The sequence below is a fragment of the Papio anubis genome, chromosome 16 (assembly GCF_008728515.1).
Source record: "Papio anubis isolate 15944 chromosome 16, Panubis1.0, whole genome shotgun sequence".
Taxonomy (NCBI): Eukaryota; Metazoa; Chordata; class Mammalia; order Primates; family Cercopithecidae; genus Papio; species Papio anubis.
Genome location: NC_044991.1, coordinates 50,208,840 through 50,222,200, shown reverse-complemented (window position 1 = coordinate 50,222,200; position 13,361 = coordinate 50,208,840). Strand labels below are relative to the sequence as shown.

Here is a 13,361-nt window from a genome sequence, read left to right as displayed (position 1 = left end):
TCAGTGCATTGATGAGCAAATCATTGTAATGTTAATGTTGATTCCACTGACTCTTTTTTTTTCTTGCTGAATTGTTTCTTATTCTTCAGGATTTCGAGGTTTTGTTAAGGTCTTTTGCTTTGCCCCTTGATCATTTTTGATTTGGCTTAAAGACTCTTCAGAGATTCATGTAATTTACTAAATAACATCTTCTTAATTACTATATTAGTCTTCACTATTGATGATATGACAGTAAAACGTATTCTATGAAATAAAGAGCAGCAAGTAGAAATTTACTGAACATTATCTGCTATTACTAACTTAAGACAAGTGTGTTTATTACTGTTTTCTTTTTTATAGACAAATACTTATTAGAAAAAATATCTTATAACTTTAAGTAAATTACAGTTGAATTCTTAGAAGCAATATACTTACAAGATATGGTTTGCCTGCATTCTAAGGTCACAGGTGTTCTTGGAGGTAAACATCATCGTATTCCTGACCTAAAGCCTCACCCATTATACGCCTACATCTGTGGTTTTTTAAGTGTGGTCCCTGGACCAACAGCATCAGCATCACCATGAGCTTCTTAGAAGTGCAGATTTTCAGACTCTGTCCCAGAGCTACTAAATGAGGGACTCTGGAGAAAGAGCCCAGCAATCTGTGTTTTTACAACATCCCTCAGTGAATTTGATGCATATGAAAGTTTCAAAACAACAATCTTATGAAATACACATGTTATAGATGTTGATGGAGAGGTAAAGGATTAAAATATAGACCATCTGAGAGCTGTCTTCATCATTCTACAAAGGCCCCAAGAGTTGCAACCTATCTGCAACTCCTTTGTCAATGAAGGATGATCATATATTTCAAGTTTCAAACCTGGGCATATGTTCTGACAATTAAGAATATTTGGGATCTGGGTTGAGTGGCTACTTTGGTATGGGGAGAATATAGACACTAGCAGCTATGTGGGAGGTGGGAAAACAAGCAGGTGGAAATGAAAATAGACATTCATATATTTCTGGGTCAAATCCTACTTTGCATGGCAAGAATGCCAAGTTCCAGGGGATCTTGGAATGTTAGAGGTGATTATGAAGGAAGCAGGCAGGGAGCCGAGATAAATGATCACTTAACAGAGGAACTGTGGCCGGAAGAGTGGGGTCAAGAAAACATTGAACAAAGAAGGTTTAATTTTGAAGGAGGGGAAGGAATAAGCTAGAAATGGAAATATCTGAAACAAACTAGGCAGCATAGAATAGTGTTCCTAAATATAAATTTTGAAAAGTTTTATTCTGCTCACTTAAATGTTTGATTGTCTGGGATCCTTGCAGGGAATTGCCACCAAGATTTTGATTAGAATTTTGTCAGATGCTCTGATAAGAAAAGGAACTGACTTGAAAAAGATAAGACACACCTACAGTTTATTCTAAATTCCTCTAGAAGTGGGAATGTGTGTTGTGTGCAGCCTGTCAAAACTTTTATTTTGCCCACTTCTAGAAGAAAACAGGACTGAAAATATTGCTATGATTTATTGGAAATATTGCTGTGAGCTGTTATGCATGCAATCTCATGAAAGAAGCCTAAAATATATTAAAAATTATTCTTTCATTATAATATCAAGTTTATTTTCAAATGTCTTTTTTTGACATTTAGAAGTAATTAGGAAATTTTAAAATTCTAGCTGAAGTTCCTTGCAACAGCACAGTCCTTGTAAAATATGTTTTTTCCAACTGCATGTTAAGGATGTATATATGGAATATTAGCATAAAACAGAATGGCAGTTCCTCAAAAAAAAAAACATAGTACTATCATGTGATACAGTATTTCCACTTCTGGATATATACTGAAACCAAGGACTCAGATAGATGTTTGTGCATCTATGTTCATAAGAGCATTATTCACAATAGCCAAAAGGCGGAAACAACCTAGATATTCATCAGTGGATGAATGGATAAACAAAACATGGCATACACATAAATGGAATATTATTCAGCTTTAAACAGGAAGGAGATATGACACATGCTCTATGAATGAAGTTTTAGGACTTCATGCTAAATAAAATGAGGCAAACACAAAAGGACAAATATTATACAATTTTACTTATATAACTACTTAAAATAGTCAAATTATTTAATTACCTGGAGTAGTCAAATTCATAGATACAGAAAGTAAGAATGGTGGTTGCCAGGTTATGGGGGGAGGAGGGAATGAGGAATTAGTGTTTAATGCATGTGGCGTTTCAATTTGGGAAGATGAAAAGTACTGAAGATGGATGGTACTGATGGCAGCACAGCAAGGTGAATGCATGTAATACCACTGAAAAGTATATTAGAAAAGAGTAAATGTTATGTTCTGTGTATTTTACTACAGTAACACAGAATATTCTGATAAACTTACATTTAGTATTTTGATACATCTGTTTTTAAATATAATCCACTATAATAATAATGAACATTTTTATGTGGCATACGTGCCCAGATGCTTTACCCCAAATTATCCTAGCTAATTCTCACGACAACCTTCTGAGTTACGTATTATGATTATCCCCTTCTTTTTTCAGTTGTGTAAAGCTATGCACTGAGACAGGACAGGCAGGAATTTGAACCCAAGAGAAGAACATCTTCCAGAACCGAGCTCTTACAATAAAACGATATATAGATAAAAATCGTTCATACTACTCTGCCCATTAGGAAGAAAAAAGTCCCTATGCCAAAATTATCTCTCAAGTTCTAATTTTCATTACAAATTCTTTTAATAAGCTAGATGATATAACACACTATGGTTGTGCGTATGAAACAGTTGAAAAAACTGGCAATTTATGTCTCTCTAAAAAATGCAATTCCTGCAAAGGCCTGAGTGTTTCAGGATAAAAATCCATATCCAGTGATATGTATTTTCTTGTGCAGATAGTATGTCTTTCTGAAAATTGCTAAGAGAAAAGAACACGTGTTTTAGAAATGTTTAATATTGTAATTACAATGTGGGCAAGTTTTGCTTTGTACTATGCATGCCTTCAACTTTGAAGACTATTTACCTATGATGTTTTATTTTAGCATGTAAAATTGAAATTTGCAGCAAGTTTGTATATATCTTTCTGAATATGTAGAAGATGGCCTTATTTACAGTTACCTTGGAAACAGGGATGCTCAAATGCTATGTTTTACTCTATTACAATTAAAAATCATTTTATGGAGCAAATGTAATTTAAAATACTATTCTTAAGCATGGATTTTAGTTAATATTGATCATAAAAATATGTAATGATGTTTAGTCCTAAAATTATTTGAAAAACTAAATATAGATTTTTAATAGAAAACATACCTTAATCAATAAATGCATAATGGCTTTTTCCGTTACAAGTTATGTATAAGTATTCTGATTACTAGGAAAGTACTTCAGTTACATAATGGATAATTCCATGAAGTTAAAAATGCCATGTCTAATTTCTTTTGAAATTTTTCTTAATAATTGACTACTTTGGAGAATCTCCTTACAATTATTACTTCTTAAATAACTCCTGGATAGATTTTTCTACAATTATATATGTTGATATTCATGTTTCTTCTTACATTTCTAGGACTCAACTATTGTTACTCCAATTATTTTGAGGACTGACCCTCAGGGATTTTTCTTTTACTGGACAGATCAAAACAAGGTAAGAAATGAGATATGTCTGTCTTACATTTTTCCATCGTTTACTACTTTGAAAAGTATTTACGTATCTTGTCTATAGAAGAGCATCCATTCTACAGATCTTTTGCAGTTTATTTAAATGTTCCACTTTTAAAGAATATCTAAGGTATTCTTAGAATTTAGGACTTTTCAAAGTCACTAGTTTGAAATAGTAGATTTGCTAAATTCTGGAGCAACCGGTATTTTTGGTACTGCTTATATTATGTGTTAGGATAAGAACAGGGGAATTTGAATTACACTTGGTGTAGAACATAATTAGCCAGCTTTCCTGATTTAAGTCCCCACCCATAAAGGATGAAGAAAAATGATGAGAAAATAACTTTTGACCCAGTGGCCATGCCCGTTGGCTTTTCTTTCTCTCTCTTTTCCCCTGTGCTGTTCATTAAGGACTCTCTCAGAATCAGCAGGAATTTGGCCTTGATAATTTGTTTATGTCAGAAAATCAAGAATAAAATTCCTTTAGCCTATTCCTTCAGTTGTCAGGAATTTCTTACTAAATTAGCTTTCTGCCCACAATAGCATGAATTTATTATCTCATTTATTATGAAACCAATTGATGATTCTGTACTGAATTATTAAAAAGTAGAATATCTGCTGATCATAAGATTTATTTGGAGTTTAATGGGCAGTTAGACGAGAACACTCGTGGAAAGTGGTTATTATTTCAAGCATCATTGCCACAGTCCTACACTTGAACCTCAGAGGCCACAGAATATAGAATGTTTTTGTTCTCTAAGTTTTGATATATGGAGAAATGAGATAGGGTTTATTGAGAATGCTAAATACATGTTGAAAACAGTAGAATAATAATAGTATACCATTAAAACAGCTGCAACCTCCACAGTTACTGATGAAGGAGGAACAAATTGTTAGCTCTGTCAAAACTCTAAATTAGTTTCTTATGTCCAAAGTTCCTGGAGTTAGTTGCCTGTCAGCTTTGCCTTCTGTCTCTGAGGCAAGCTCAATTATACCAGTGTCTGGTCCCAGGGCCACTCCTGAATGAGCCTGTTTACACATCATTCAAAAGGCAAATTTCAGTTGTTGTCCTGGAGTTAGATTCGAAATCAGTGTGCTGTGGAACCATGTGTGGCTATAGAAGTGGAGGTAAACCACAGACCCTATGCTAATGTCAAAAATTGTATTTGAGTAGGATTTCCTACTTAACACTCACATTTATTATTGGGTGTGTTAATCGCTTTGGCTTAGACATTCTGTTTGGTTTCCTGCTGTTATGTGTAAAACAATGGCTTGCAAGAAGTTTTGTTTTTGGGTGTTTTTTTCTTCTCCTAAAGGATATTTTTAGAACTGTTGAAACTATATTCATGAAAGATGTACTTATAATGCCTAGAACATTTCTAGAGTTTGGGTATTTGTACAAGAGACCAAACTGTCAGTTTGATTTTTCAACTTGTAGATCAAGCTTCTATAAAAGCAACAGAAGATATTCTGGGATTTTTAAATAATTCATGGCAACTCAGTTAAACTCCCCTCTAGACCAATCATCAATATTTATTTGCTTAATAAAGAAAAAGGGTTTAGGACCAAAGCCTCTTTGTTGCATCTCTATTGTGAACCTAGTATTTCGACCCATGTTTATTTTCAAATGCAGGAAAATTTGTTTTAATTTTTCACAAACTTTTTAATCTTGGTTGTAATGCTGTTTATGACCCACTGAAACAGATAATGTGGTAGCAATTCCTTTTATCATGTTATTACTTTTCTTTTCATGGATATTACTCTTACAGTTCTAGCTAACAGATAGAAATAGTAAATTTGATTTTTCACTTTCTAAATACCGAAGTCATCTCTCAGTCATTTATCAGAATTTGGAGGCTTATTTCTTAGTGATCATATATCTTAGAATCCAAAAGATGAGAGGATTTAAGAAAAAAAAAATTAGACTTACCATGCTTTCAAGTTTGTCATTTTCTTTCTGGCTTTAAGCCCAGTCCTGGAACCAGCAAGAGTGATTCATCCACTTTTAGGAGATGGACGACTCTAAGTGATGAATTAGAGTAAATGTGTGCTAGAAGAAATGGTGCATGCAAATAAAAGATGGCACGCCAAGCTTTTAGTGGGTGTTTTTGCATAAGATCATTTGAAGGTACATGGATGAATGGTACAATCATGATGCTACTTAGAGGGCCACTTTTTAAAAAATATTTTTATCTGGCAATTAGTTTTAGGAATCTGCCACGTGTATCATAGAGATAATCTCTCAGAGAACAAGAAAATGTGATACCTTTAAGTTTATCCCTTGATTTTATGCACTGTGTTTTCCATTGGTAGGGAAGCTTGCACTGGTGTTTATTGTAATATGCCTCTCTTCTCCCTTTGGGCTTCTTCTAATATATTCCCTCTTTGGTTCATGAAGCTTATACCAAAGTACTTGGATTAGCAATCATCTGAGGTCTAGTCCGCTCAGAGGTGAGCAGAAATCCCTAGTAGGGAGGATTTTACAAGAGTTTTTTGTTTTTCTTTTTTATAGCATTGGAGGTAAATGGTCACATTGTATGGTGTTCTGTGCATGTCCTCTTGTCATGGCTACATCAGATCTTGTATCAGAGCCACTTATTTCAAGCCACTGGCTTTCCCCTCTGTAGACAATGACATGTTGCCTTCCAAAACCCCTTCTCTGATTTGTCACCATAGAAATGATAGGTGACAAAGAAGACAGCACGGATGATGAATTTAGGAATCAAAAATTAAAGCTAGCGAGTCATTTTTAGGTAGCAGAAATGTGTTTTAGTGAAACACTGACAGAATGTTTGGAGTTGGTGGAAGCAGATAAATATGAATATCATTTTTAGGGATAAATGTTTATGCTTTGTGCCAGCTCTGGACTTATTTTAATAATTCTTTTCACTGTATTGTTGGCTCTGTAAATCTTATTGAATAAAATGAGCAAAAATGAGTTTCTGAATATGACTATTTTAAGGAGAGTGGTTTTTCTTGTGTAAGTGTCGGTGATGTGAAGAGGATGAATTTATTTGTAAGTCACAGGTGAGAAGGGAGTCCTGCACAGCCTGAGTCCTTGAGAGGTGGCATGCATTAGGCTATAACTTTTCTCTGGATCCGTGCCATGTGAGCACTAAAAAACCGACACAGGAAGTATTAGCTGTGAAAACCATGTGAACTGTAAGAATCTGCTCCACCGGTTTTGAAAGAAAGGCTAAAGAGGAAAAATGGTGTCAATGTTAAAGAGTTAACCAAAACCTATCCTGCTAGAATATGAAAAAAAATTAGACCTTTGCCTTGCAACTTGATGCCGTGCTTCTGTGCCAAGGTTGGTGTAAAAATAAAACTAGTCACCACTAGTTCAGATCCAAGAAGTTCAATATAGTTCAGTAAACTCTTCCTTGTCTTCATACAACTGGAGCTTGGGGGAAGGGAAAAGGAACACATCATTAAATTTAAAAAGGAATGGGAGGAAAAACACATGTTTTACATGAAGAACTCCTATTACTTTCTTTTTTTGTTACAAATCTTATTTATTTTTAATGTTGTGGATCATATACAAGTATCTTTTTATCTGTAAAAGAGTAAAGCAATGTAACTACCTTTAAACTGCACTTTCCTATTGATTCTAACCCTAGTTGTCTATCCAGAGTCAACTAATAGCTTCATGGTTTCTTTGTAGGTCTCTTTTAAATAAATTTGTGCATGCGTAACTATGGAAATACTTCATTTTGTTTTGCTTATGTCTATTTTTATACTAAGTCACATCATATTACTTTAACTATTCCACAATTTCCTTTTTACCATACAGTGTGTCTTAGAGAATTTTTCAAGTTAGTACACGTGTGTCTATATCATTCTGTTAAATTGGTCTATCTTAGGGAGTTTTTCGGGTTAGTACATGTGTATCTATCACATTCTTTCGTATTGCTCTATCATATGTTAAATAATTGATTAGCAAATTTTATTTAAGAATACAAAAGTTCTCATTGATGGATTCCTGGTGTTTGTTTCTAATTTGAGATTACAAAGAATCCTATAATATGGAGTAATAGTCAGCTGTGTGTAGCCCTCTCTGGGAATATGGGTCAGGGATTCCCTAAGGTAAATGCTCAGAAATGCGATTGCTGATTCAAGGTTACACCTATTCTAAATTATAGTTAATGGCTGTACCATTTTATAACCCGACCCGTCTTATATGAATGGAACTGTTTTCTTAAGCCCAACCAACAGTAACAGGAATATTTTAATTTTTGCCCAACTGATGCAACTGCTATATCACCTTGTTTTAATCTGCCATTGCCTGATTTGCTAGTAAACTGTGTATATTATCATATGTTCATTGGCCATTTCAGTTTTTCCTTACATGGATTGCCTATTTATATCTCTTGCCCTTGTGTTGACAGTTCTCTGTGTATTCTAGATGTACTCCTTTAGCTGTTATAAATGTTGCAATTACACTCTTCCTGTCTGTGGTTTGTCTTTGACTTTCTTAACATCTAATTTATGGGTAACAAAAGATGACTTGAAGCTTTAAATTTTGATGTAGTTACATTCCAACTACCTCCCCACTTTTTGCTTCCTTTAAGATATTTCTGATTCCTTCTCATCACCATTATGAATCTAGGTTTTTAATCCATACGTAATGTATTATGAGGACTGGTGTGAGGTGGAGCTCTAACTTCAATTTCTTCATATCACTCGTAGTGCTGACATTTCACCACCTGGTTTGGATAGCCCAAAGATCTGTTATGTTTTAATACCTGTGGACTGCTGGGTTCTGATTTCCTACTTCATTTTTATCTCATTTATTTTCTGCCTTTCATACTTTGTGGCTCAAAGAGTGTAATTCTTTTTGTTTACCCGTGATCCTAGATTAGAGATTTAAATTTATACCTGCATATTTAATCATTTCTAGAGACTTAGCACAAGAAAGATTGGTTCTACAATCTATGCCACCTGCCATCTTGTTCTGGCCTGTGAATTTGCATGAGACACCATTCTGGATGTTTGTACACAGTGATGATTCAGTTTCCATTAATGGCAACCATAGATAGTCTTCTCTTATGATAACCTTAAATTTCTACAGAGTTCAAAAGCAAAGTTTAAAAGTTAAATATTTACATAAGTCATAGTAACATTTTTCAGCATGAGTCCAGAGTTCAAAAATATTTTGAATGATGCATCATAAATGTCAACAAGAAAATCTAGTGATTTCCTATTAAAAATAGTCTGACTTCCATAAAGAACTACTGGGCACCACACATTTCATTAATGATTTTTAGCAGTGAGGCTTTCTCTTTGGGATATACTTCTCTAGGGTATCCCAAAATTATCAACTTTGACCCTTCTTGTGTATAATAAGGGATAGGTCATACAGGAGTCCACTGAGTGATTAAATGCAATGATGTAGTTATAAATTTAGAAGACAAATGCTATTCATTTTATTTGGTAACTTTCCCTAAAGGTTGAAACAATAACTTACATTATCTAGAAAAAAAAAAAAAACCCAAAAAACAAAGAAAACACCAGAATTCACGTGAGGATTGCTTTGTGAGGGCTGGGATTGTTCCTTGGCCTGGAGCAGTGTATCAGTCATTGTTGACTCAGCAGCAGCATCTGGGCACTAAGTCTTTTCCTTCACCTTCCTTGAATTTCCTTCACCAGCATTGATGATATTAATAGCTAGGATAGACACAGTGCCATATCTGCACCCTCTTCCTCACCACTCCTGAGAATACAAGCTGGGCTCCAGTGGCTGGCCAGTGCCTGCATTCTTTTTCATTGTCTGGCTACTAGAACTCACATTGCTACCCATGCAGCTGCCCAGAAGTTCCTGGCAATGCATGCTCACCCTAACCAATGAGATTCAGTGGATAAATACCACAGCTCCCTCACCTCTTGGGTGGGATAACTTAAAGGTGCATGCTTTATATTATATCCTAGAATTCTCTAATGGATTAAGCCCAGTTACCTACAGTGGTAAGTGGCTTAAAAATGTTCCCTTTATGGGTTTCCTTTCCTTCCTGTCTCACTTCTCCACTCCTGATTGTGTGTGTGTGTGTGTGTGTGTTTTTTTTTTTTTTTTTTTTTTTTTTGTTGAGACGGAGTCTCGGTCTGTCGCCCAGGCTGGAGTGTAGTGGCGCAATCTCGGCTCACTGCAAGCTCCGCCTCCCGGGTTCACGCCATTCTCCTGCCTCAGCCTCCCGAGTAGCTGGGACTACAGGTGCCCGCCACCGCACCCGGCTAATTTTTTCTATTTTTAGTAGAGACAGGGTTTCACCATGGTCTCGATCTCCTGACCTTGTGATCCACCCGCCTGGGCCTCCCAAAGTGCTGGGATTATAGGCGTGATTGTGTTTTAAAATCACCTCTAAAATAAACTACTTTTACTAGAATCCTTATCTAGGAATTGCTTAATGCAGATGCATAGTGCTTAACAACTTAATATAGATGCCCCCAAATGAAGGGTTTTAGAAGGATTCCTTGGTTAAGAGAGATTGGAATATATTAGGTGAACACTTTTGTTTGAAGCCAAGTCTGGTTTTCCTAAAACAGTCCTAATTTGAGAAGCCCAAAGCTCGTTGAGGAAACCAGTTTTGAAGCTGTGACAGATGTGGATTGTCACAGTCTGGCTCTGCTGTTTATTTAATGAGTCACCCTCAGTGAATCTCTTTAAAAATCAAAGCCTTGGTATCATTCTCTATAAGATGGGTATTACTCTCTCAGTGTTGTTGTGAACATTCAATGTGTAAAATGAATGACTTAGGGTAACACCTGCTACTTTGTAACTCCTCCATCCTTTGTGGTGACTTTTATTATTGCTGCATAATAAACAATTATTCTCTAACCAAACAATTGTCCATAAGTATTAGGAACCACAAAAATGTGCTGTTTTGAAAACCAAGTGAGCATTTATTTATGTATATCTTTTTATTCCTTTTTTCTTCTTCAAGGCAACACTGACTTGTTTTCTGTTTAGACTCTGCTGTGGTCTTTTCATCTGAAACATTGAAGCTTAGGTCTGTTTGGTCAAATAAGATGTTTATTTATGTATTTCATAATGTTTTGGGAACAGAGCCATGGAAGGCAAAAGAAGGATTTATTGTTTAAAAGACTTTCCCTCTGAGGCTAATTTGCTAATAAATACTTTATCATAGGTGAAAGTTTCTTGGACCCTTGGGAATTTGAAGCATCGTATGGAACAACTTTTAAGATGATTTAGAGGACTTTGATAGGTGAAAATTGTATTATTCACAAGAAGAATTGGACACAATCATGGTTGCCTGTGCCTTTTTCCTAAGATAATCACTTTAGGATTGTGACAACTACATGGGCATCAGGCCACTTCTCTTCCTTCCTACTCACCAAGATCTTAGTGTTTTTGAGGATAGTTTAGCCACGAAGCCAAGGTTCAGATTGTTGAGGAACAAATCTGTCCTCACCATATCAACTTCCAGGTTAAGTTTTTCCACTTTATTAACATTACCTTCTTTTCACTTCTGTGACTCCCCAAAGATTTTGTGCCAGTAAACTCTGGCTAGTGTCAAATAGACATGCTGTGATGCCTTAGCTTATGTAGACACAATGTTATTAGAATGGAATCATTTACAAGTTCTTCTTAGAGGATGTGATTCATGATTTTTTGGTAGAATTTCTAATTGAAGTGTAGCCTCTTAAAGTATATTTTAAAATTAGGCTAGTCATTTTGAGATGGTTTCATTGCAGCTTCTTTGGAATCATTTTTAGGGTAGAAATGCATTACTACGATTTTGTGTCACCATCACCACACTTCATTATGCACATAACAACAGCAATGCTTGTTTTAATATATTGTAACCACAGTTTAGAAACATGTAATATCACAAAAATTCATTACTCCTAATATAATTTAATTACAAAATTATTCCTTGGTTTTATAAGTTGCATATATTTAGCTCTTCCTACTATTTTAGGAGAAATTAAATTGGATACTTTCCATGCTAGTAAGCTATTATAATGGAATATTTGTACTTTTTGATGCCAAAAAATGGTTTGAGACATTGGATTGGCAGAATATGTGAAGGAAATACATTCTACACATTGTTCATTATTTTACTTCCTGTTATGGAGAAAATTCCTTTGACTTTGTTACAAATAGAATCCCTGGGTACTTGGTATTGATATAATGCCATGCTCTTTTGTTTGAATTAAAAGTGTTGTAGGTAGAGTAGGCATTTTTGGTTGTTCTGCAATTCATTTTCTTGCCAATTCAAGATTGTTTGATGGTACTGATGGAGACATTGTTGTATTAGTCCATTTTCATGCTGCTGATAAGACATACCTGAGACTGGGCAGTTTACAAAAGAAAGAGGTCTCACCCACAACCCATGGGAATTCAAGATGAGATTTGGGTAGGGACACAGCAAAACCATATCATTCTGCCTGTGGCCCCTCCCAAATCTCATGTCCTAATATTTCAAAACCAATCATGTCTTTCCAACAGTCCCCCAAAATCTTAACCCATTTCAGCATAAATCAGAGGTCCACAGTCCAAAGTCTAATCTGTGACAAAGCAATTCCCTTCTGCCTATAAGCCTGTAAAATCAAAAGCTAGTTACTTTCTAGATACAATGGAGGTATAGGCATTGGGTAAATAGAGCCATTCCAAATGGGAGAAACTGGCCAAAACAAAGGGGCTACAAGGCCTCATGCAAGTCCAGAATCCAGCGGGATAGTCAAATCTTAAAGCTCCAGAATGATCTCCTTTGACTCCATGTCTCACATGTAGGTCACTGTAATGCAAGAGATGGACTCCTATGGCCTTGGGCTACTCTGCTCCTGTGGCTTTGCAGAGTACAGCCCACCTCCTGGCTGCTTTCATGGGCTGGTATTGAAGTCTGTGGCTTTTCCAGGGCCACAGTGCAAGTTGTCGGTGAATCTACCATTCCGGGTTCTGGAGGATGGTGGCCTTCTCACAGATCCACTAGGCAATGCCCCAGTTGGGACTCTGTGTGAGGACTCCAACCCCACATTTCCCTTCTGCATCACCCTAGCAGAGGTTCTCCATGAGAGCTCCACCTCAGCAGCAAGCTTCTGCCTGGATATCCAGGTGTTTCCATACATCCTCTGAAATCTAGGCAGAGGTTCCCAAACCTCAATTCTTGACTTCTGTGCACCCATAGGCTCAACACCATGTGAAAGCTGCTAAGGCTTGGTGCTTTCACTTTCTGAAGCCATGGCCCATGTTCTACATTGGCCCCTTTCAGACACAGAGTGGCTGGGATGTAGGGCATCAAGTCCCTAGGCTACACACAGCACAGGGACCCTGGGCCAATTCCATAAAACCATTTATTCCTTCCAGGCCTCCAGGCCTGTGATGGGAGGGGCTGCCATGAAGACATCTGACATGCCCTGGAGCCATTTTCCCCATTGTCTTGGGGATTAATATTTGGCTCCTTGTTACTTATACAAGTTTCTGCAGCCAGCTTGAATTTCTCCTCAGAAAATGGGATTTTCTTTTCTATTGCATTGTCAGGCTGCAAATTTTCTGAACTTTTATGCTCTGTTTCCCATATAAAACTGAATGTGTTTAACAGTACCCAAGTCACCTCTTGAACGCTTTGCTGCTTAGAAATTTCTTCCTCCAGGCTGGGTGTGGTGGTTCATGCCTGTAATCCCAGCACTTTGGAGGCCAAGGTGGGCGGATCACCTGAGATCAGGAGTTTGGGGCCAGCCTGACCAACATG

At 36.4% G+C, this 13,361-nt stretch overlaps 1 protein-coding gene across 3 annotated transcripts in view; it reads left to right on the top strand.

Annotated features, from left to right (window-relative positions):
* The window catches only part of PLCB1 (phospholipase C beta 1), a 738,719-nt gene that overhangs the window by 14,721 nt on the left and 710,637 nt on the right, over positions 1 to 13,361 (top strand). For all 3 annotated transcript variants that reach the window (XM_031656114.1, XM_031656115.1, XM_031656116.1), the window contains exon 2: positions 3,560 to 3,637. In XM_031656114.1, coding sequence (XP_031511974.1) covers positions 3,560 to 3,637 — 78 coding nt within the window. The remainder of the gene's footprint in view (positions 1 to 3,559; positions 3,638 to 13,361) is intronic.